This window comes from Microcaecilia unicolor, chromosome 6 (genome assembly GCF_901765095.1).
Source record: "Microcaecilia unicolor chromosome 6, aMicUni1.1, whole genome shotgun sequence".
In the NCBI taxonomy this organism is placed as follows: Eukaryota; Metazoa; Chordata; class Amphibia; order Gymnophiona; family Siphonopidae; genus Microcaecilia; species Microcaecilia unicolor.
Genome location: NC_044036.1, coordinates 143442243 through 143466810, shown reverse-complemented (window position 1 = coordinate 143466810; position 24568 = coordinate 143442243). Strand labels below are relative to the sequence as shown.

Genomic DNA, 24568 nt, shown 5'->3' with positions numbered 1-24568 from the left:
GTTTAAAAAAGGTTTGGATAACTTCCTGAAAGAAAAGTCCGTAAGTCATTATTAAGATGGACTTGGGGAAAATCAAATTTCTAGGATAAGCAGCATGAAATGTATTGTACTATTTTGGGATCCTGCCAGGTACTGTTGGAAAAAGGATACTGAGCTTGATGGACCTTCCGTCTGTCCCAGTATGGCAACGCTTATGTTCTTACATAGCCAGTTAGTCGATATTCTGAACTTAAGTGGCTATGGGTTACCATAAAAAGATAGGACTGTGTTTTATGCAATCCTGTTATGAGTTACCCTGGCCGGTTAAGTGCTGAACATTGGCACTTAACTGGCCAAGTGCTGACTCCTCCCCTGGAACGCCCCCAAAGTTGTCGGCTTTCACTTAGGTGATAACCGCTAATTTTCAGCAACGATAACCTGGTTAAATACCGCTGAAAATTAGCTGAGAGCCCCAAACGAGCTATTTAACCAGCCAGCAGCCCTTTCTGAATGGTTAATTCGTTTTGAATATCAACCAGATAGACTCTTGGAATATTTTGGGTAGATCCTGTCAGGTCAATATTCAAAGTTCGCGGTTGGCGTTTCATTTTAAAAACCAGTTGTGGCATTTGAAGTTACACCTGAATATTCAGTGCCAGCTGTTATTTGGATATTGGCACTGAATATTTGGGTATGATGGGTAGAGCCGTGATTATCTAGGCAACAAATTATTTAGTGCCATTAACAAGGTTTCGTCTGCCATAGCTTATCTAAATAGTATCACTAAATATCGCCAGTCTCCGGGTATTTCCTGGCTCCACCGAGTCTCTGCCTCCAGACCTCCCTGACATGCTCTGGTTAGTCCACGGAGATTTCCGGTGTCAATTGTCCAGATATTGCTATTGACAATCCGTGTTTGGCCCCAGTCAGCTGGTAACTGTCAGAAGGGAAAAATCCAGTATTTTGGGAGAAGTAAGATCAGTATTCAGCTGGCCTTTTTTTAGATAAGTGGTTAAGAGCCCTGTTTACTAAGCAGCGTTATAGGCACGTTAATGTTTTAAATGCGTGTTAACCATGTATCCCTATAAGCACCTACATGGTTAGCGCATGAGTTAATTGTAGGCACGCGAAAAGCACTAACGCACCTTTGTAAACAGGGCCCTAAGTTTATTGAGGTATTAATCCAGCTGGAGTGGAGGACAAAGCTGTCTGGTTAATTTAGAGTTACCCTGTGAACCTTGGCCAGCCAACAATGAATATTAGTGCTGAACAGACATGGAGGGGCATTTTCGAAAGGGGCGTCCAAGTTTTGATGAGGACGTCCTCGCAAAACGTTCCCATCCAGGGGCAGGGAAACCCGTATTTTTGAAACAAGATGGACGTCCATCTTTCATTTTGATAATACGGTCAGGGATGCCCAAATCCTGAAATTTGGTCATCCTTAGAGATGGTCATCCCTAGACTTGATCATTTCTGATTTTCAGCGATAATCGAAACCAAGGATGTCCATCTCAGAAACGACCAAATGCAAGCCATTTGGTCATGGGAGGAGCCAGCATTTGTAGTGCACTGGTCCCCCTGACATGCCAGGACACTAACCGGGCACCCTAGGGGGCACTGCAGTGGACTTCATAAATTGTTCTCAGGAACATAGCTCCCTTACCTTGTGTACTGAGCCCCCCAACCCCCCCATAAAACCCACTCCCCACAACTGTACACCACTACCATAGCCCTTACGGGTGAAGGGGGCACCTACATATGTGTACAGTGGGTTTGTGGTGGGTTTTGGAGGGCTTGCTGTTTCCTCCACAAACGTAACAGGTGGGGGGGATAGGCCTGGGTCCGCCTGCCTGAAGTGCACTGCACCCACTAAAACTGCTCCAGGGACCTGCATACTGCTGTGATGGACCTGAGTATGACATGTGAGACTGGCATAGAGGCTGGCACAAAATATTTTGAAAGATGTTTTTTGAGGATGGGAGGAGGTTGGTGACCACTGGGGGAGTAAGGGGAGGTCATCCCCGATTCTCTTCGGTGGTCATCTGGTCATTTCGGGCACCTTTTTGTGCCTTGGTCGTAAGAAAAACACGACCAGGTAAAGTTGTCCAAGCGTTCATCAGGGACATCCTTGTTTCTTTCGATTATGGGACGAGGACGTAGTGTTAGGCAGGCCCAAGTCCCGTATTTGCTATGCCTCCGATACGCCCTCCTTAAACTTTGGCCATCCCTGTGACGGAAAGCAGTTGGGGACATCCAAAATCGGATTTTGACTATACTGATTTGGACGACCCTGTGAGAAGGACGCCCATCTTCTGATTTATGTCGAAAGATGGTCGTCCTTCTCTTTCGAAATGAGCCCAAAAGTGAAACTGTGCTGGAACAACTCAATATCATTTTGTTTTGTCCAGACAAAATTGATCCACTGACTATCGGTCTGAGAAGGATAAAATTTCAGCTTGGCTAACCCTTTCCATATGGACCTCTTAGAAGGTGGTGGATGGTTCTGGTAGTGAAAGCCTGCTTTGTGCCATACAGGATGAGCAGTGGGATTACGAATGTGTCCTCGTTCTGGAAGGTCGGACTATAGTGATGGATGCCTTTGTTGAAGCAGATCCAACAGAGCAAAAGAAACACTACATCACCTGCCAGTTGCACCAGGTAAATAAATAAATTAACAAGCGAAAAACTAGTGCATACGTTAGGGTTCATAATAATGTGTAAAATACCAAATAAACCCCTAGAACAATATACTTTTACAAACATTGTGAATAGGAACGCTATCTTCTCATCAAGGAAAGATGAATGCTGAAAACAACACTTTCACCAGGTAACTGCAGCTAAGTGAAATGACAAAATACATTTTTAAAAAATGACATCAATTAAAGACTAACTGGCCCATTCAGTCTGCCCACTTATCCCTGCCCCTCCAGAAGGACAAATTTATCTTCAGACTCTTCACCACTTGTACAATATCCATGTCAGACTTTGTTGTCATCCTTATTGGTTCTTTATCACCCCAGATCCATATTTAATCCAATACCGAGCAGTCCAGCCACCTCCCATGTCTTACCACCAAGCATTGTAATCATCTAAACAGAGCCACCCAAGACCCCACCCCTGTACTTTTATTATGAATATCCTCTACGCCTTCAAATTCAACTGATCCTATTCGGAATGTCCCTAGCCTTGTACCAACATCCCCTTTTCCCCACCCCCATTTCTCAAACACAAAGCATTGGCCATGTTCTTCTCCTCGTTATCTCTTTGTCTGCTTTGCCCTTGAGCGTTGCAGTCCCTCTCACTGTCCCCTCACTGTCTACCTCAATAGTGGGGTGGTGGCTCTGGGTCACAGCATCTCACGTTGCACTCCTTTCTTGTTTGCAGTACAGTTACTCAGCACCGCAGCCAGAGTTCAATGCCATAGTGTTTGTACAGAGACAGCAAGACCTGCAAGTGGACAGCAGCCAGGATCTCTATGGTATGTATGGGGCACCTTACTGCATCTCCTGAAAGATTAAACTGTGACCATCACACACCCTCCCCAAAGCCCCTTTGTGGTAAATCTTAAAACTGGGTTCCGCTGAGTCAGTTACTACTTCCATGTCATTGTGAAGTCATGTGACAGCCATCCAGTTAATTAAAATTGACAGTAAGTTAATTAGCTCTTAGTAGGCAGTTCTGTAACAAAGCATCTATAAGCACCTACTTTCTCTTATAGAATACTAGTTTAACTGGCTATAGGTGTACTTAAAGTTAGATGCAGGTACTTATGCCTGGCTATACATCTAGTGTCGGTGGTAACGCCCAGCAGTGGCATACCTGGCTTGGTTGCCACCCAGGGTGGAGAACCCCCTCCTCCAGGTGCCTCACCCCATCCACCCCCCTGGGCTGAGCACCACCTCCTCTGGGCACGCCCTCCCACCCTCCTTTCTCCGAGCAAGGGGATACGCTGAGCAGTTGCGCGGCTGTTGGCTCTGCTGGTCCCAAGCCCCCTCTGATGTCAGCTTCCTGTTTCAGAGCAGGGGACCGGCAGAGCTGATAGCTGCACGACTGCCACCAGCACCCTGCCCTTGGTAAACCACTGGCATCAGTAGCTGCAGATATGTATAAAACTTACAGTATTCTATAAGTTACAAGTGTAAATTTGAGTTCCTCACTTACTTTGCCCATGTTACTTTCCCCCCCTTGCAAATATTTTCTATGCAAATTAAGCAGGTATTTACAGGACAGCACTTAGGCCAGTGCTTGTCAATCTTTTTCTGGCCATGACCCCGTAATAGTGGCCAAATAAAATTGTGTGACCCCCCCCCCTTCCCCAGTGATGCAGAATAATGGTGCACCTATGGAGATCTCACCCAAGATATAAGAGCATAAGAATAGCCATACTGGTTCAGACCAATGGTCCATCTAGCCCAGTATCCTGCTTTCAACAATGGCCAATCCAAGTCACAAGTATCTGGCAGAAACCCAAATAGTAGCAACATTTCAGAATCCCAAAGAGTAGCAAGATTCCATACAGAACCCCAAAGAACAGCAACAATCCGGAATCCCAGAGTAGCAAGATTCCATACAGAACCCCAAAGAACAGCAAGATTCTGGAATCCCAAAGAGTAGCAACATTCCATGATCTCAGGGCAAGCCAATTATTGGCACTGATTGGCTTATTATTCTATTAAATTTGCATGCACAATTTTTGGCAACCTTTATAGAATCAGGAGGATAATGTCTGCCTTCAATGTAGTTGGACACCCAAGTTATAGAATAAGGTCAGTTTTGGGCATAACGTAATTGTATAATTAGATCTTAGTTGGCTTTAACAACCAAGAGAAGGGAATAGTTTTTACCACTACAGAGTCTCTATTTTCTACTCATACTGGGATCCTTTAGGACTTTACTTGTAATGTATAACCATTTCACCGCCCCTGAAAACTCCCCACTGCCATCTTCCGTTGACCTTGACTTTGGACGTCTCCTCACAGTGACTCTTTATAACTGTTCGGTGGGACACTCGGACTGCAGTCGGTGTCAGACAGCGGATCCCAAGTATAACTGTGTGTGGTGTGGTGGGCAGCAGCCCAGCTGTGTATTCCAGGAGTCTTGTGCTGAAGCAATTGAGGACACATGCCCTGCACCGCTCATCCACTCCGTGAGTAGTGAGTGACTGCTTCCAGCGCAGAAAGAGGCTAATTTTATTACAGGGTTGCCTAGGCTGGGTGCTTACTTAGGCATTATTTATAAAGATACATGAGGTGCCTATATGGGACAATTCTATAAAGAGACGCCTACAGTCACGCGCCAGTTATGTGTGTATAATACACATGTATGGGGCCAGATTCTGTATATGGCACCTGAAAATCTGTGTGGAAATGATTTTCACCTAAGCGTATTCTATATGCAGCACCTAGATTTAGGCGCAATGTATAGAATATGATTAGTTGATATCCTAGGCCTTAAAACTATGCGCGTCCACAGGGGCTGACTGAGTATTCGGGCAACCGGGCAGTGCCCTAGGGCCCAGAGGCTCTAGGGGGCTCAGAGGCTCTGCACAGATGCCCAGCGCGCCGCTGGTGATCTAGTGGCCTCAGCAGGGGGTGGGGGGAAGAGGGGAACATGTTCTTTCCTGCCCAGCCTGCTAGGTTGCCACTATTCCCCATGCCCTGCACCACTGTATTTTAAAAATGGTGGCCGAGACTCTCGTGAGACTGTTGAGACCCATGAGACTACTGTGAGAAGTCTTGGCTACCATTTTGAAAACACGGTGGCACCAGCAGGTAGGGGAATAGCGGCAGCTCCCCCCCCCCCCCCCCCCACACACACAGAGGCCACCAAACTACCAGGATCCTTCAGGTAGGACTGGGGCAGCGGAGGTGTTGGCTGCATCGGCAGGGGTGGCAGGGTGTGTGTCGGGCAGCAGCCGGGCAGGGGGCACAGACCACCCTCAGTCCACCCTTTCATGTCCATTTCTACCAGTGAAAACGTGGCATATATCCTGGTGTTCAGGAAGCCTCTTGGGACTTGAAACCGCAAGACTTCTCGAACTTCTTATACAGCGTGGCTCAAATATGTGGAGAGCCTGATCGTTGTGCAGAGCCAGGAAAGCCATTTTAGAGGCAGCACTGCGAATAAGGAGGTAAAAGATGGTGACTATGAGAGGGGGTATGAGAAAGTGACTCGCTGAAGCCTGGGTAGGGGCATAAGAAAGACTGACTTGGGTAGCTGGAGGGGGAGGGCATGAGAGAGACTGAGTGGGGTAAGGCTGGAGTGGGAGGCATGAGAGAGTGACTCACTGAAGTTGGGGGGGGGGTCACATGAGAGACTGACTTGGGTAGCTGGAGGGGGGCATGAGAGAGAATGAGTGGGGTAAGGCTGGAGGGGGGCATGAGAAAGTGACTGACTGGGATAGCTGGAGGGGGAGGGCATGAGAGAGACTGACTTGGGTAAGGCTGGGGGGATCATGAGAGAGACTGACTAAGGTAAGGCTGGAGGGGGAATGAGAGAGGGATGCGGTGAAGGCTAGGGGGGGTACGAGAGAGGGAGACAGATTGGTGGGTCCATGGTGATATGTGAAACAAAGATGCAGTTGCCTCTTTGCTTCACCTATCAAGGCAGTGCTGTCACACAGCTGACAACATGCTTTGGGAAGGGAGATTGCTGGCTCTGCCAGTGACTTGCAAAGGCACCTTGAGGAACTGATTTACTAAAGTCTCTTTGCCCAGCAGGACATAGAATATGAAAAGAGCCTTAGTAAATCAGTTTCTGAAAGAGCTACTGCTGATCTGCCAGGGGATTCCCATCCCCCCCAACAACAAATAAAATTCACTGCAGATAATGTTGGAGGGATGGGGAAGGAGGTCTGAGCTGCTGGATCCTAGGTTTTTGGGCTTACTCCTAGATTTAATGAACATTTGTTGAGGCCTGGATTAGTGTATTGTACAATGAATGAATGAATGAATATAATTGTAAACTCCGCCTATACTCTGCCCAGGCTGCACCACCAGCAATAAAGGACACCAAAACCCCCAGCCACTGTCATTATTGCAAGTGCCTCACCTAGTCTAAAGGGTCAGCTTTCTCTCCCTCCCCCTTCCCCGGTATCATTTCCAACCTCTCCCCATAGGCACAACAACTCTCTCTTCCTCCCTTGGTCCAGGATCGCTCCCCTTGTCTCCTCATCTCCACGGTCCAGTCTCTCCCTCCCCTTCCCTGTGAATCTTATATCATTCCCTCTCCTCTCTCCCGCCACACCCCCTGCTTTGTCCTGCTTCCTCTGATGCAATGTCCTGTGGGCAAAGGGAAGACCCAGGGACTGGCTGGACAATTCATGCTGCTGCTGCCAGCCACCCATGTAAAGTTTATAGGACCTTGGGGGGAGAGGGGAGGGAGAAAGGAGAGGGAATTATGCCAGACCCATGGGGAGTGGGGTGCAGTGGAGGGGGAGAGAGAGCAGGTGGCTGGTGAGGGGAGGGAGAGAGGCGGAGAGATGCTGGATCAAGAAAGTGAGAGATGCTGGACCCATGGGTGGAGGGGTGGAAGTGGTGCCATGGATGGGGTGCAAAAGCAAGTTGGCTCAGATTGTCATAACCCCTTGAGCTAGAAACTGCAGGAACCCAAAAACAGAATCGCAACCTTTATGATTGGGGCAGATTCCTTGCTGGGCTTGAAAAACACGCTCTACAGCTGTAGATTCTGTAGAGTGTCGTGGTTGTCTGACAGGGTTCCTTTATCTTGTGTATCTGTAAAGCAGCTGTGTGTTGTGACAGCGAGAGGCTCTACTGAATGTTCTGGGTTTCTTTGTTACAGATTAATCCATTATCTGGACCAGTAGAAGGAGGCAGCCGGATCACTATCACTGGCTCAAACCTTGGTCAGAAGCCAGAGGACATCGCCAACTCAGTCACAGTAGCAGGAATCCCCTGTACTGTCGATGTCCTGCAGTATGAAATATCCAGCAGGTATCCTGTCATCCGTGTAAAGGGCATGTGGGCACCTGCTTTTCTACCAAATTCTTAATTTTCAGACAACTTGCATAGTTGTAATTCCTGTGGGTTCTTTGTACTTAAGGACATGGTAGCTGATTTTCAAAGGGAAACTACAGGTCTGCTTTGCTTCTGAATATTGCTCAGAGGTACAAAGTTCCAGAAATCTTCCAGAACCAACGTGTAGATATGAACATCAAATTTGCACGTGTTTCTCAAACTTTGGAAGAAAGGTAGGAAAGGGGAGATAGAAATATTTAAGCACCTATGTGGCAATACACGCACAGGAGGTGAGTCTCTTTCAACTGAAAGGAGGCTCTGGAATGAGGGGGCATAGGATGAAGGTGAAAGGGGATAGACTCACAAGTAGCCTGAGGAAATATTTCTTCACAGAAAGGGTGTTGAATTCGTGGAACAGCCTCCTGGTGGAGGTGGTGAAGATGAAAACTATATTTGAATTCAAGAGAGCTTGAGACACGTGCATAAGATCTCTAAGGGATTGAAAGGGAGAGTAGGCAGGGCCGCCGTGAAACTGGGCCGGGCCTGGGGCCCCGCCGCCACCCCCCGAGGCCAATGCGCTGCAGTCCCCAGTCTCCAACTGCCCGGCTCCGTCGACAGCTCCGCTCCATCTGCCACCGGGCCGGGCCACCAGCATTCAAATCACAGCACCTCACCTCCGTGTGAAAGCACAGCAGCGGCAGATTGCCTCCCTTCAGGCCTTCCCTCCCTGTGTCCCACCCTCATCTGATGTAACTTCCGCGAGGGTGGGACACAGGGAGGGAAGACCCGAAGGGAGGCGATCTGCCGCTGCTGCGCTTTCACACGGAGGTGAGGCGCTGTGATTTGAATGCAGGGGGCCCGGCCTGTTGGGGCGGGCGGGTGAGACCAGGGACTGCAGCACCGGGCCCCCCTTGGAGTCCCGGGCCCGGGGAATTTCGTCCCCCCTGCCACCCCCTCTCGGCGGTCCTGAGAGTAGGGGGCATGTATGGGCAGACTAGGTAGGCCATATGGGGGCCGATATTTAGACCACAGAAGGGAGCCGGCTAACTCCCATGGTCAGTGGTGAAACACAGAAATTCAATGCTGGGGCCGTATCCGGCGACCAGCACTGAATTTCCAGGGTTTTTTGGCCGCTAAACACATAGCCGGTTAAGATGATATTCATGTGCTGACCAGCTAAGTTATGGCGGTCAATCATGGACCTGCTATTTACATGGGTATATCTGGCCTCTAAACTTAGCCAGTCAGCACATGAATATTGGCACTAACCAGCTATGTCATGCAACATAGCTGGTAACCGGGATAGCAGCTAAATGGTAATATTCAGCCAAGATAGCCAGCTATCTTATGCTGAATATTAGCACTTAGCCGACTTAAGGCTGTTCAACTGGCCAGTTAATTAGTTCTAAATTTCGGCTGGATAGTCTTTATCTGCCTTCATTTTTTCTGTTTCTCTGTCCTCTCCCTCCTCTTGTTTGTGCATTGTAGAAGCCATTGCATGCTTTTAGCCTGACAAGGGAGAGTAATTTTCAGACCGGCCAACTTAAGTGGGTAAATGGGTTTGAAAATTACAGTCTGTGTGCGATGAGCAGAGAGGTTCATCTTTGCAGGAGTTTTTCCATCCAATCTGCGCGCCCAGTCAATGAACGCTGGTGTCCTTCCTGTGCTGCCGTGACACCTACCCTCTCTGTTCCCCTTCTCTGCAGCATCGTGTGTGTCACTGACAGAAGCCTGACTGAGAAATCGGGTCATGTAGCAGTGGAAGTCCCTGGTGGGGGACATGGTGTTTCTGCTCAGATGTTCTCCTATCAGGTAACGCAGCCACCACTAAACTCCAAACTTCAGGAGCATAAAAACTGGAGGGTAATAGGAGCAGATTTAGAACGGGGGAAATAACTTAGGAGCTTAGCACTGATTTTCAGAAATAAGCTCACAACTTAGGCTTATATATCTAGGCAAATGAAGCTTGTAAATTAAGATGAGAGGTAAATATTCAACCGGCAGCGGTCAGTGTTTTTTGGCTGCTGCCGGGAGTATGACTGGCTATTGAATGCTCGGCCATGTCAGAGCATTGGCTGGCTATCAATTATCCGGTTAAATGCAATATTCAGCACTTAACCGCCTAAATGAAACTGCATAAAGATAGGACTGTGGTTTTTGCTGTTTGATTTGAAGGAGTGGCCTAGTGGTTAGAGCACCGGTCTTGACATCCAGAGGTGGATGGTTCAAATCCCACTGCTGCTTCTTGTGATCTTGGGCAAGTCACTTAACCCTCCATTGCCTCAGGTACAAACTTAGATTGTGAGCCCTCCTGGGACAGAGAAATATCCAGTGTACCTGAATGTAACTCACCTTGAGCTACTGCTGAAAAAGGTGTGAGCAAACTCTAAATAAATGAATATTTGAGATTCTACATGGAATGTTGCTAGTGGAGGAGTGGCCTAGTGGTTAGAGCACTGATCTTGCAATCCAGAGGTGGCCGGTTCAAATCCCACTGCTGCTCCTTGTGATCTTGGGCAAGTCACTTAACCCTCCATTGCCTCAGATACAAACTAAGGGGCCCTTTGACAAGCATCTACACGCACCAAAATGGAGTTACCGCCCGAGCACCACGTGGCTCTTACGGTAATTTCATTTTTGGCGCACGTCCGATACATGTGTCCGAAAAATTATTTTCAGACGCACATATTGGGTGCGTGCCATATTTCATTTGTTGTACTTAGGTCATTACCGCCCGGTTACAGCATGAGACTTTATCGCTAGGTCAATGGCTAGTGGTAAGGTTTCAGGCCCAAAATGGACGTGCGCCAATTTTGATTTTGCCGCACATCCATTTTCAGCAAAAATTTTTTAAAGGCATTTTTTGCAGGTACGCTGAAACATGGATCTGCGCGCGCCCGAAACACACACCTACAGTACCGCAGGCCAATTTTCAGCACACCTTAGTAAAAGGACCCCTTAGAATGTAACTCACCCTGAGCTATTACTGAAAAAGGTGTGAGCAAAATCTAAATAAATAAATAATGCAGTTAGGTGCTGAATATTAATACTTAAGAACATAAGAGTAGCCATACTGGGTCAGATCAATGATCCATCTAGCCCAGTATCCTGTTTCCAACGGCTGCCAAGCCATCCCTAGACTGGCCACAGATTTGCCAGCTTCGATTATTGTGGTTAGGGGTTAGGGTGGCACTATCCAGTTAAAAGCTCTAATATCAGTGGATGCCTCCCCACCCCACACACACACAAGTGATTCAAGCCTGTCCTGGCTGTTTAAATCAGTGGCTAAGCTACGTGGGGCCAGAGGGGCCTGGGCCCCTGTAGATTTGGCCCTGGACCCCCCTGCCCTGACCCTCTGGACCCCCCTCCCGCCGCCAACCCGTCACCTGCCTTTGCTGGCGGGGGACCCCAACCCCGCCAGCCAAAGCCCTCTTCTTCTCGCAAAAGGCTTCCTTTTGTTTCTGACGTCCTGCACGCGTTGGCGGCAGAAGGGGGGTCGAGAGGGTCGTCGGCAGGGAGGGGGAAAAGTTGGTGGTGGCGGGGTCAGCAATGGTGGCGGCGCCTGGGGGGGGCTAAAATGTGCCCCCTCACCTCGGGCTCTGGACCCCCCTCCCGCTGAAGTCTGGCTACGCCCCTGGTTTAAATTGCTTTGAATATCAACCCTGAATTTTCAGCTGAAAGGCTCCATAGTTTGGTTGAAAAATAGGACACACATTTAGGAGCATCAATTTAGGAGCTCGGCTTTTTCTGAACACTGGGCCCATAATTGCAGCCTCCTCGGAGCAGCTGTAACTTTGTGTAAGAGTATTTAAGCACTGCTGGGACTTTTCCTAAAGGCCCACACAGGTGGTGTTTCATTGGACAGGAGACCTGGAAATTCTTTTATTTGTAGCCTTTGTAAAATAGATATAAAATCGGCACATTTATCCATTTTTTAAATAGATGTCTCGTTATAAATTACCTTCAGCTACACTTAGGTGGGGGGGGGGGGGAATTCAAACTTTAGGGGTGCACTGAAGAGTCACTGGATACCTCGCGTGTTGTTTGGCATTTTGGGTATAGTACTTCAAGGGGTTAGGAGCATGGAGGGGGGTTATGAGGTGGTTGGAGAAGGTCTGGGGGTAGGGAGAGAGGTTACCTTGAACATTATTTGTGTTGGGGTTTGGGGAGTTTTTTTTAAATTCATTATATGGTTTAATAATATTGTTGGTGTTCTATTTTATATCTTTCCTTTCTTCAATAAAAATATATTGTTTTTTTAAAAAGCGGTATATGAAGTCTAATAAACCAAAATGTCATGTGAACAAAAATTACCCTTAGCTGTTGTATTCACATTTCCATGCCTAATTTCTGGCTCATGCTTTGCTAGTAATAGACTGTGAACCCACTTGGGCAAAGAAACAACTTATGGATCTGAGCTCAGATTTGGAAAAGGCAAGTAAAAACCCAAATCCAAAATAGATAGATTACACTTGCATTGTAAGACAGCTGCATTTTCAAAAGGGAAAGCCCCGGAGGTGTTTCCTCTGAAAATGAGGTGAAGTCCCATGAGTATGAGCCGTGTGGCCATTTCCATTTTTACCTTCCCTGTGGTTAAAACATGTCTTCTGCAATTTCATGTTTTTTTCAGAAACCATACAGAATTGACGCATATTTCTGTCAATGTGGCCAGAGTTTGTTGCAGTTCTGGGCGATTAGATTATCCAGTTTTTGTCACTCGCTTTCTCTGTCATGTTGTTTCCCATCATTTGCCCTGTTTCCCTGTATCCACATATGCAGGCCTCTGTTACGTTCTCGTGCCTTCTGTGTTGTCTCTGCTCAGGATCCGATGTTGTATTCCATTTTTCCAACCCGGGGCCCAAAAGCTGGTGGTACATGTCTGACACTGACAGGATCTAAACTGCTGACAGGTCATGCCAGTGACATCCACATCCTGCTGGGAGACCTCCCCTGCCATGTGTAAGAGTTTCTTTTATTAAAAGGATTTCTTCTACTGAAAGTAGCATGTTATGTCAAGAGAGCAGGGTAAACTCCTTTTTTAGGCTGCCTCTTATGCACTAGTGAAGGCTTCTGTACTTGTGGTCAGTTCCAAAGAGCTTGCTTGAAAAGAATGGGGCAGTGGACTTGGGCATGTAAATACCAGGGGCAACCCAAAACAATCTGCTGCCTGAGGTGAGGAATGAGCTGCCGCCCTGGCTTCTCCTCCGCGCCCCCCTCCCCCACGCCACACCATGATCTGACATCTCCTTCCTTCCTTCCCCAACCCCCTTCCCCGAACTTACCTTTTCTTTTTTTTGTTTTTTAAAAGGCGGCGGTGATGGTAGCAGTGATTTCCATAGGCTGCCCTGCCGCTTGTCCCACCCCCTTCTCTCTACTGTGGCCTGCCTTTCTGATGTAACTTCCTGTTTCCTCAGAGGTGGGCCGCAGTAGAAAGAAGGAGCCGGGAGCAGCAAGAACAGCGCAGAAACCTAGCTCTCCAGTGCTCAAAGGAAATGGTATTCAAATTATATGCACGCTATGAAACCGAAAGCAAGGGGGAGGAACATGCCTGGCGCATGCGCACAAGGATTTTGTGGTAAACGCAGCTCTTGTGCCCATCACCCAGGCAAGACTGTTTCAGTACATTTAAATACAACTTGTGGCCATCTTTGGCATGCACATTGTTTTCCATGCTAGAGCCCTTTGAACATCCTGGGTGCATTAACAAGCGTGCTAGTCTGGTGATAACTTATTTGCTTGTTTATTTATTTCTGTCTCTTCTATACCGCTCAAGCCAGCAGTTCTTGGTGGTTTACACTTTCACGTACACAATGTACAACTTACCAGCATAACAACTAACAAAAAACTTTAAAACATTTTAACTAACTGCCATCTTGATCTTTTTCCTTTCTCAACTCCGTAAGCTTGCACAAAAAAGTGAATTTTTAGCTCTTGCTTAAACTGTTTAATTGTCTCTAATGCCGGCGTTAGGTTTTGAGCATTGGCTCCTGAATGCTCACATACTGTTTTCCTAAACAAACACACACACACAGGAACGCCTCTTTTCCCCCCACACCTCAGAGTGCTCATTGCTACAGAAGGAGAGATGTTTTCTGTAAGACCTTTTTGCTGGGGTAAATGCCTGTAACAATTGCTGAAAATCAGACTGCTGGAGATCTTAGATTGCTGCATAGGTTTTCTCCAAGGGGAGGAATCCTAAGTCCATAAAGTGCTGTTGAAACATTTAATAGTAAAGCTGGCAGTGGACCAAGCATTAGAATGCCAGGAACCTTTCCTTTAGGGGAGACTTTAACAGTATTTATTCTAGGACAGAATTAGCACAGACACGTCTCAGGAAGTCTCCAAAGTTTTTAGCAGACTTTAAAAACAAATGAGACTATTGATTTTCCAGTGCCTCATCTTTCATCTTTATTTTTTTGCATTGTCTCCTCTTTCTGTTTCTTTTGTCTCCATTATTTTCTCCTGTTCTTTTCTTCTTTTTTCCCTTGCGCCCCCTATGGTTTCTCTCACAGCTTCTCTGAGATGCAGGAGAACCGGCTGGAGTGTCAGACAAGTCCCAGTAACACATCTGTAGAGCTCCCAGTAACTGTCAAATACGGAACGCAGGAACGGAGACTGGAAGGCTCTCTCTTCAGATACACACTGGATCCCAATATCACTTCTGCAGGCCCAGCTAAGAGCTTCCTTGGGTATAGCCAACTTCTGTTTTTATCTGTCTGTCTGTCTGTCTTTCTCTCTGTTCATCTACCATCTGTCCCTTTGTTTTCTTTGTTGCCCTAACACCCCTTCTCTTCCTCTTTGATATTTACTTCCTTCCCTCTTTCTCACATCTTCCCTCTTTCATGTTTCTTATCTATTCTCCCACATTACTGAGATGATAACAGATAATTGCCGACCACTAGTAGACCACCAAAACATTGACTACTCAAGTAGTTGGGTGGTGCTAAGAGCGGTGAAGAGATGACCAAAGACTGTGACACAGTAAGGAAGGGGCAACCAGACAGGCGGAGTGGGTAAGAGGTGGTCCTCTGCTTGACAGCTACTACCTTACCACCAACTTAAATCACTGTGTTTTGTTCTTTATCAGACCTGTTGTGATTCACTAAGTAGGCTTGTGGGACCAAGGTTTCTCCTGCTAGTGATCTTAAGAAAACTCAAAAATTTTGATCATTCTTTTCATTATGTGCTAAGCATTATCCTGCGATCTTATGGGTACTCTGTCAATATAAAGAGTTTAGATATCTAAATCTGGGGTTTAGGACCCTAAACTAACCCTTTTGAAAAGTACCAGGGTCATTGTCTAAACCTAGGCTCCTAGTTTCACTTGGCTAATAATTGTAGAGATCGAAAACTTAGTTGACTAAGTAGGGCAGTGGCAAAGTTTGGTGCTTAGCAATGATTTTCAGCACTAGGGCACCTCACTTAACAGACTAAAGGGGGAAGTTGTCAACAGGGCCGCGGAGAGACAGAGCCCGGCCCGGGGCAGGGCTGCCGCAGCCACCCCTCGCTCACTCAGGCCTCCACTACCCCTCTGCCCTTCCTACATCAGTGCATCTGCTTCTCCCCCGGCCTCCAAGAGGGGCCTGGCAATGGGGTCTGTCTCTCTCCTGATTCTGTGTGCTGGGACCAGGTTATCACGTTAATGCAATCGCCCAGGTCCCGACAGGAACAGGAGAGAGAGAGAGAGAGACCCTGGCGCCAGGCCCAGGGAATTTTGCATCCCCTCGCGGTGGCCCAGGTTATCATTGTGGGTTGCCATTAAAGACAGGTTATTTTAGCACAAGTCAGGCTATTTTAACACAGAGTCTAATTACATAAAATGAGATATTGTGCTACAATAGAACAATTTTTGGTAAAATAACCCACCTTAACAGTAACCCATGTTGATTGTTTCCCCCTAAATCTAGTCAAATGAATAGCAGGCCATAGGTGAATTTTCCTAAATTTGGCTTAAACCAGCTTAGACTCCTAAATTTAGGCACGCAGACCTTTTAAAGAAGTAAAATAAATTTGAAGGAGAGATTTAATAGGTGGTCTGAAATTCCTAAAGACTAAGGTACGTCCTTAGGTCAGCTATATACACTACATTGGACACATTCACATTTGTAAGGGCAATTCATAAACTGTTTAAATGAATAAACAGACACATAGAGTTTCTTGATGGTGCACAAAGAGTAGATAGGAAGGTGGGGAGAAATGCAAGGTAGGCCAAATACATTGGTTTGACATGGGGTTTTTTTTGTTGCCAGTGGTGGAAGAGTGATCTTGGTTTATGGACAGAACCTGGACGTGGTCCAGGCACCAAAGATCCGAGTCGTGGTATCGCCACTAGAACGCCGTCGCCGTGGTGTAGGAAGACAGCGCAGAATTATTCCAGAAACAGACTGCTTTGAAAATGCCCTGTGCGGTATCCAGCAGGTAAATTATCCATCTTATAGACTCTAGCCTAGCTAGTCCAACCCGGCCCACTATAGTGGGGTTTCCCTAAATGCCAGAGAGATGTACTTTACTTATAGTGTTCTGTAAGTTATGTGTGTAGATGTAAGTCCCACCCATGTTCTGCCCAGACTCCGCCTACTTGTACACATGCCTGTCTAATATGTGCGTATTTACAGAATAATGCTTTTGCATAATTTTGAAGTATATAGACTATGAGCCTGATATCCAGCCAGTGCTGATCAGCATTTTGCTGACCGTCACCAGCAGTACACCCAGAAATTACAGGCCTTGCCCTGAATTTTCTGGAGTTGCTGCAACTGCTGCAGGGATGGGGGCCATGACCACTTTACAGGGCATTTGATTAAGATTTATCAACTGTCTTAATGAAGACATTCATTCAATGTGTCACATAGCAAGTGTAAACATGGCAGACCCTAACGCCAGCATTGCAGCAAATATGAAAATTTGCCAACAAAGGCAATAGTCTACATTACTTATGCCTAAATCTGTGCTTGGAAGTGGCATGGAGGTGACAACGTTTGAAGAGAAAATAGCCTCCAATATGGGCAACCAATACTGATAGAAGGCAGTGCTAATGGGATAGTCTTAGACTTTCCAACTGGCCCTCAGTTGGCAGGAGAAGCTAAAATCACCCAGGCAGATTATCTGGGGAAGGTGGGTACAAAATAAGAGGCGTATGGAGAATTCCATGTCCCTATCTAACAACCTGTAAGAATATTTTTACGATATTATAGGGAATAGAACTAAAATGTTTATAGTTCGTGAATTTCTAATCTCAGTCCTAAGGTTTGTCCATTGCTCTTGACTTTGTTCATTCTTCGCTTCCTAGTTTGACGAGGTATGCCTGGTTAACTCCTCATTCCTCATCATGTGTAAGACTCCAGCCATTAATCTACTACCTCAAATCGCCCATATCACTGTGGAGTTTATTCTGGATAATCTGCACTTTGACTTCAACTCATTAAGCCCAACACCATTCTCGTATGAGGTCAACCCAGTTTTGAAACAACTCAATGCTGAAGACCCTGCCAAGCCATATCGACACAAACCTGGCAGTGTCATCTCCGTAGAGGTAAGCTAGTATCAAGACAACTCAGAAACAATGACCTTCTCCAGATGGCATTCCCTTCAAGTAACCAAGAGCTTTAGTTTATATATCATGCTAGCATTATGATTTCCAGCTAAAACTCACTCAGTTTACTGCTAAAGTTGTCTTACTGCAAGCTCGGTTATTACCCAGTGAAAATCAGTTTACTCTGCATATAGGAGGCAATTTTTAAATTGTCCATACTGGGACAGGGTCTGTAAGTACTTTTTACGAATGGTCTTTGCACTAACTTTCCAAAAAAGAAGTTTGCGTGTATGTTCACTTTGAAGCCTGACACAGAAAAGGACATTTGTATTTGATTTATGTGTAGATACTCTTTCTATGCAAAATAACACATATAGGAACAAATTTTATAAATAGTGGCAAAAAAAATACACAAAGCGCTATTCTATTAACAGTGTTGAAAGTTAGGCGCTGTTTATAGAATACACAGCACCGGGATTGGCGCCTAATTTTAGACATGAGGATGAATGCCAAGTAAACACTGGTGTAAATCCTTAATGCCAAAATTTGGAGTGGATTCCTCTTATTCTATAACAGCACACATAAATTGTAGAAATGCCCCAGATCCACCCATGACTCTCCCATGGCCATGCCCCCTTTTTAGAGCTTTGCATAAAATTTACGCATGGATCCCCATGACTAAAAATGCGCACATACATTTCAATTAATGCCAATTAGTGCTGATAATTGATTATTAGCACCAAATTATTACTGCTAATTGGCTCTCTAATCAATTAAATTGTGCACACAATTTTAAGTGCCATTTATAGAATTTCGGGGATGGAGTCATATTTGTTTTTTATTTTGTTTCCTTGAGCTAAACACAGCCCCAGAGATGCCTCCTCTAAATGCAACTGAAAGTTCAACTCCTGGACATTTGGCTACATTGAGGGATGGTAATTTCCAGATAGCCAGTTTACTTGGATAAATAGATATTTCCCCACTTAACTGGTTTTGAAAAATTGTCCTCACTATTTTCTCAAACAAAATGTTGATGAGCAGCAGAGCACAGTTGATTCATGATGGTCTGTTTGCATGGTGGAAAATAAAGTTAATATGCGAGACTGTGTTCCAGGGAGAGAACCTGGACCTGGCGGTCTATAAAGATGAAATGGTGGCAATGATCGGAGAGGGTGTCTGCATTGTGAAGACATTGACAAGAAACCACCTGTACTGTGAGCCCCCATCTGAGCAACCTGCTCCAAGGCACGCAACCAAACGAGAGGGAATGGATTCACTTCCAGAGTTCATGGTAGGTGTAGAAACAGAATGGGGCAGGGGATGGAGAGGGAATAGCAAAAATAAGCCAGAAGTGGGGAGTGCTGGGGGGCAGAAGGTTGTAAGGGAGGGAAAGTGTTGAGGAAGATATGAAGAAATACTTTCTCTCCAGGTTGGGAATGCTGAGGGGTTCAATACAGGAGAGAACAGTGGATATGTTGGGTACCAAGGCAGGTAGTGGAATCTTTCTTGTATGTAAGGAAGACCGAAGGGATGAAAATAGAGTGAAGGACAGGAGAAAACCTGCACCCAAAGGAATGCTACTGTGAAGAGGAACCACTGAGTATGAGGAAGTGGGTGAGGGTATGTGTGATATATTGAGAAGCATAAGTTTGTTGTTTATGTTTATTGACAGACTTGCTGTATCATGTTTTGGCCAATTTGCAACAATGTAGTTTACAATACAAATACCTGAAAAACATAAGAAAGGAGAAGAGAAGAAAAGACACCTAGTGGGGAGATAGGCAGAAAAGAGAGAGAGGGAAGAAAGGCTGCTGGGCCAACTCCCAAGAAAGCTATTAACCATTTGACTCCAGACAGCCCAAATGCTCCCATAAAGTTAAAGGGGAGATGATCATGTGGTGTGAGGAAAAACCAGGGGGTCACAGAGACATAGAAAGCAAGACTTTGAAGTTGACCCTTCAAATTTCTCCTGCAGGTGCAGATAGGAAATTTGAACTTCAATCTTGGGAGAGTCCAGTATGACACAGAAAGCCAGTTGACCTTCCCGTTGGCAGCGCAGATTGGACTCGGAGTTGGAGCATCCTTCGTTGCCTTGATTGTACTCATTATAGTTCTCATCTATAGGTGCGAAAAAGTACTTCCTGAGCATGCTTGTAAGACTACCCAAGAGGACCCCCCCAAAAAAACAAAACAGAACACATAAATAGACCAGGGTGTATCTTGAATCCAATTTGTGTAAAAGTAGTAGCAGCGGACTGACCGATGGATATTGTTTGAATGGTAAGAAAGCCTTCTGTGGAGAGGAGGATAAAATTATATTTATATCCACTGGGCCCTGAAAAATGCCAGGTTCACTTCTAGGTTACTATTATCCCTGGAAGCATTCATTCCTGCAGGAAAGTTACACATTATGGGCTTTATTCTATTACTCCTAAATTTACGCTCCTAAAATTTATGCTTCTAAATTTATGCTCCTAAATTAGGAGCATAATCTATTTTGGAGCATAGGGTATGCTCCTAATTTAGGAGAATAAATTTTAGGAACATTAATTTTGGAGCATAATCTTTATAGGGCCTTATTCTATAAAGGTTATGCTCCTAAATTACGAGTGTAAATCTATGCTCCTAAATTTATATAAGGCCCTATATTATTACCATTCTGCCCAAACAGAGTAATGTGTTGAAGACCTGTGCCTCCTTAGTAATAGACAGCCCTCACAACAGATGTGTAATTTTACAGCTGAATCTAATATGTCTGCTTCCTCCATTAGGCGTAAAAGCAAACAGGCTCTGAGGGATTACAAGAAAGTTCAGATCCAACTGGAGAACCTAGAAACCAGCGTACGGGACCGCTGCAAAAAGGAATTTACAGGTAATGTGCTCCAAACGCAAGCATGTTCACGCTTCCACACAAACAGATATGTATATGGACACGTTCTACACCTCCTGACTGCAACAAGGAAGGTGCAGATCAACACGAAGTGGGAAGAATGAGTTTTAGAGCCATTTACTACTGCTACTCATCATTTCTATAGTGCTACTATTTTTTATTATTTTTAGTTTATTTGGATTTTCCTTGCCATTTAGAGATTTGGGGGGGTTGGCGCATATACTCCGGATTCTACAAACTTGCATGTACAACTTTACACTTAACACGGTAAGTTGTGCGCACAAGTAACAGAATAAGGTCAGTTGTGTGCATAAATTCATTTATTAATGAACTGATAATTGGTGTTAACGAGTAGTAATAGGCTAAATCAACCTTAGTTGGCACCAGGGGCGTAGCCAGACCTCAGCGGGAGGGGGGCCAGAGCCCGAGGTGGGGGGGCACTGTTTAGCTGCCTCCCCTCGCCGCTGACCCCCCTCCACTTTGGACCCCCCCGCCGCCACAACCGCAACCCCCCCCCTGTCCGCCCGCCCCCTTCCCCATCGTCGCTGCATCAGGTACCTTGTTTGCTGGCAGGAGTCCCCTATCCCCGCCAGCCGAACAGTCTTCTTCAGTGCCGGTCAACTCCGGCGCCTTCGTTGTGTGATCATCTGTTTCTGACGCCTTACGTGCAGGATGTAAGGTGTCAGAAACAGATGATCACACAACAAAGGCGCCTGATGCGGCGGCGGGGGTCAAATGTATAGGGGGCCAGGGCATAATCTGTGGGGGCCCATGCCCCCGTGGCCCCACATAGCTACGCCCCTGGTTGGCACCAATGATCAGTTGTGCATGCAACTGCTTTTAGTTGGTATTCAATAACATATGGGCCCTAATTCTATTGCATGCATCTACGAGGGGAGGCATCATGGGAGGTATGGGCAGGTCAGGGGGCGTGCCTAGTAGTTACGCACACATCTTATAGAATACGAGGAGTTAGGCGTGAGCACTTTCACCAGCCTTTGACATGGCGTAAGTACTCGTGCTTAAAGTTAGGTGCGTATGTGCGGACTTAAACTAGTTTTCTTTGATAGCAATTGCGTGCAGGCACCTAATTTGAGATGCCCTTTCTTGAATTTACCTCATAGTGTGCACCTTTAACAACATTCATTTCAAAACAAGCAAAAAAAGAAACAAAAATGAAGACACTTTTCTGACTGTCCATCCCTAACCTAATAAAAAGCCTCACAGTGTTTCACAATATCTGAACATAGCATAAGAACATAAGAATAGCCATACTGGGTAAGACCAATGATCCATCTAGCCCAATATCTTGTTTCCAACAGTAGCCAATCCAAGTCACAAGTACCTGGCAGAATCCCAATTAGTAGCACCATTCCATACTACCAATCCCAGGGCAAGCAGTGGCTTCCTCATTACTGTCTTGTAGCTACATCAGAGTGGTAAGGAAAGTTTGGGAATAGGGAACGGGGTGGGTGCAAAGCACCTATATATCTTTAGGAATGTTTTCCAGCAGAAATTATCTGGGTAGTTTCTCCACCTAAAAGTTAAATAGGTACAGAGTGGTCACATGTCTTATTCTGCAACATGGAACATAAGAATAGCCATACTGGGTCAGACCAATGGTCCATCGATTCCAGTATCCTGCTGCCAACAGTGGCCAATCTAGGTCTCAAGTACCTGGCAAAAACCCAAATGGTGGCAACATTCCACGCTACCAATCCCGGGACAAGCAGTGGCTTCCCCCATGTCTGACTCAATAACAGACTATGGACATTTCCTCCAGGAACTTGTCCAAACCAATTTTTTAAGCCCAGATACGCTAACCACTATTACTACATCCTCCGGCAAAGAGTTCCAGAGTTTAACTATTCGTTGAGTAAAAAAATATTTCCTCCTATTTGTTTTAAAAGTATGTCCATGTATCTTCCTTGCGTGTCCCCTAGTCTTTGTACTTTTGGAATGAGCAAAACATCAATTCACGTCTACTCATTCTACAGCACTCAGGATTTTGTAGACCTCAATCAAATCTCCCCTCATCTATCTCTTTTCCAAGCTGAAGAGCCAGTGGCGTAGTCAGACAGCCAATTTTAGGTGGGCCTGAGCACAAAGTGGGTGGGCACAAAATTTTCTCTCTCCCCCTTCTCCCCAAAATTGGCTGTCTGGCTACGCCAGTGCCCCGACCCCCCCCCCCCCCCAAACCACCTGCCAGCATGCTGCATGTTTTTTCCCCTCCCTCTCTTCCCTACCCCCCCCCCCCCCCCCCCCCCCGGCCACCTGCTGATCCCTTCCCCCAGGCACCACCTACCGGCATGCTGCAGGCTTTTTTTCTCTTCCACCTCCCAGCCACCCGCTGGCATGCTGCAGGCCTTCTTTCCCCTCCCTCCCTCCCCTTCCATCTCTGTCGGGCAGCGCCAGCCTAACTCTACAGCAAACCTGCACGGCACCGGGTCCGTCAGCATGCTGCCGCTACGCTGCTGCCCTCCCTTGTCATCTTTTGGCAGAGGTGTTAGCTCTGCAGCGGATCCATGTGGCACTAGGGCTGTCTGTACGCTGCTGCGACATGCGACTGCTTCCTCTGTGCTGGCCCCGCCTCCTCAGAAAGAGTATCGGAGAAGGTGAGGCAGGACCAGCGCAGAAGAAGCAGTCGCACGTCGCAGCAGCGTACAGACAGCCCTAGCGCCGCATGGATCCGCTGCAGAGCTAACACCTCTGCCAAAAGATGACAAGGGAGGGCAGCAGTGTAGCGGCAGCATGCTGATGGACTCGGTGCCGTGCAGCTTTGCTGTAGAGTTAGGCTGGTGCTGCCCAACGGAGATGGAAGGGGAGGGAGGGAGGGAGGAGAAAGAAGTCCTGCAGCGTGCCGGTGGGTGGCTGGGAGGGAAAGCTGAAGTGGGTTTGGGCTGTCTTTTATTATTGGCATCTATGGGTGCACCGTTGCTGGGTGGGCCTGAGCCCAAAGTGGGTGGACCCAGGCCCACCCATGGCTATGCCCCTGTGAAGAGCCCTAACCTCTTTAGGCTTTCCTCATATGAGAGTCACCCCCTTTATCATTTTGTTCACTCTCCTTTGAACCTTTTCTAATTCCGTTACATCTTTTTTGAGATACATTGACCAGAACTGAATCCAATACTCAAGGTGAGGTCGCACCATAGAGCAAAACTGAGGCAAGAAAGTGAAGAAAGAGAAATCTCTGCACCCGTACTGGAGAATCCAGTCTGGGTGTTGGTTCTCCTCTCACTGGGAATGCTGCTATATTTTATGTGGTTGGAGGTGGGGATATACCTTTTTGCTCACTAAATAGGGATGCTTGTGGCAGGGGCGTAGCCAGACTTCAGCGGTAGGGAGGTCCAGAGCCGAGGTGATGGGGCACATTTTAGCCCCCCCCAGCACCGCCGACCTCCCCCCGCCACTGCCATTGCCGACCCCCCTTGCCATTGTTGATACCTCCCCCCGCCGTTGCTGACACCTCCAACAACTTTGACCCCCCCGCCTACGACCCTCTCGACCCCCTGCCTGCCTTCTCCTACCTTTGCTGGCGGGGGACCCCAAGCCCCGCCAGCCGAAGTCTTCTTCATTCGTTTGGTTTCTGAGTCTGATGTCCTACTACTACTACTACTATTAAACATTTCTATAGCGCTACTAGACTTACGCAGCGCTGTACAAATTAACATGAAAAAGACAGTCCCTGCTCAACAGAGCTTATGTCCTGCGTCAGACTCACAGAAACAGAACGAAGCCCTGCAGATCGCAAGGCTTCGTTCTGTTTCTGTGAGTCTGACATCCTGGACGTCAGACTCAGAAACCAAACGAAGGAAGAAGACTTCGGCTGGTGGGGGTTGGGGTCCCCCGCCAGCAAAGGTAGCAGACGGCGTCGGCGGGTTAGCAGCGGGAGGGGGGGTTGAGAGGGTCGTCGGCAGGGGGTCCAGGGCCAAATCTACGGGGGCCCAGGCCCCCATAGCAGCTATGCCCCTGGCATGTGGATTGAGCATCTACACATGCAACTTCCTAAGGTGTGTGGTTGAAGCCCAGCAAACTTTCCAAAAGATTTTGTTTATTCCAAGTACCAACTGAAAAGGCAATAAAAGTGTTCCCCTGTGTGTCCACTTTCATATCTACCTTAGGGGTCCTTTTACTAAGCTGCATAAGCGTCTACGTACACCCAATACGCACCAAAATGGACTTACCGCCCAA

General features: G+C 46.8%; 1 protein-coding gene across 3 annotated transcripts in view; it reads left to right on the top strand.

Moving 5' to 3' along the window:
- The window catches only part of PLXNB1 (plexin B1), a 188082-nt gene that overhangs the window by 137936 nt on the left and 25578 nt on the right, over positions 1–24568 (top strand). For all 3 annotated transcript variants that reach the window (XM_030205759.1, XM_030205761.1, XM_030205760.1), the window contains exons 13-24: positions 2515–2637; positions 3364–3457; positions 4959–5125; positions 7780–7931; positions 9662–9767; positions 12778–12914; positions 14468–14644; positions 16205–16373; positions 17245–17487; positions 18602–18778; positions 19463–19611; positions 20259–20359. In XM_030205759.1, the coding sequence (XP_030061619.1) occupies positions 2515–2637; positions 3364–3457; positions 4959–5125; positions 7780–7931; positions 9662–9767; positions 12778–12914; positions 14468–14644; positions 16205–16373; positions 17245–17487; positions 18602–18778; positions 19463–19611; positions 20259–20359 (1795 nt within the window). The remainder of the gene's footprint in view (positions 1–2514; positions 2638–3363; positions 3458–4958; positions 5126–7779; positions 7932–9661; positions 9768–12777; positions 12915–14467; positions 14645–16204; positions 16374–17244; positions 17488–18601; positions 18779–19462; positions 19612–20258; positions 20360–24568) is intronic.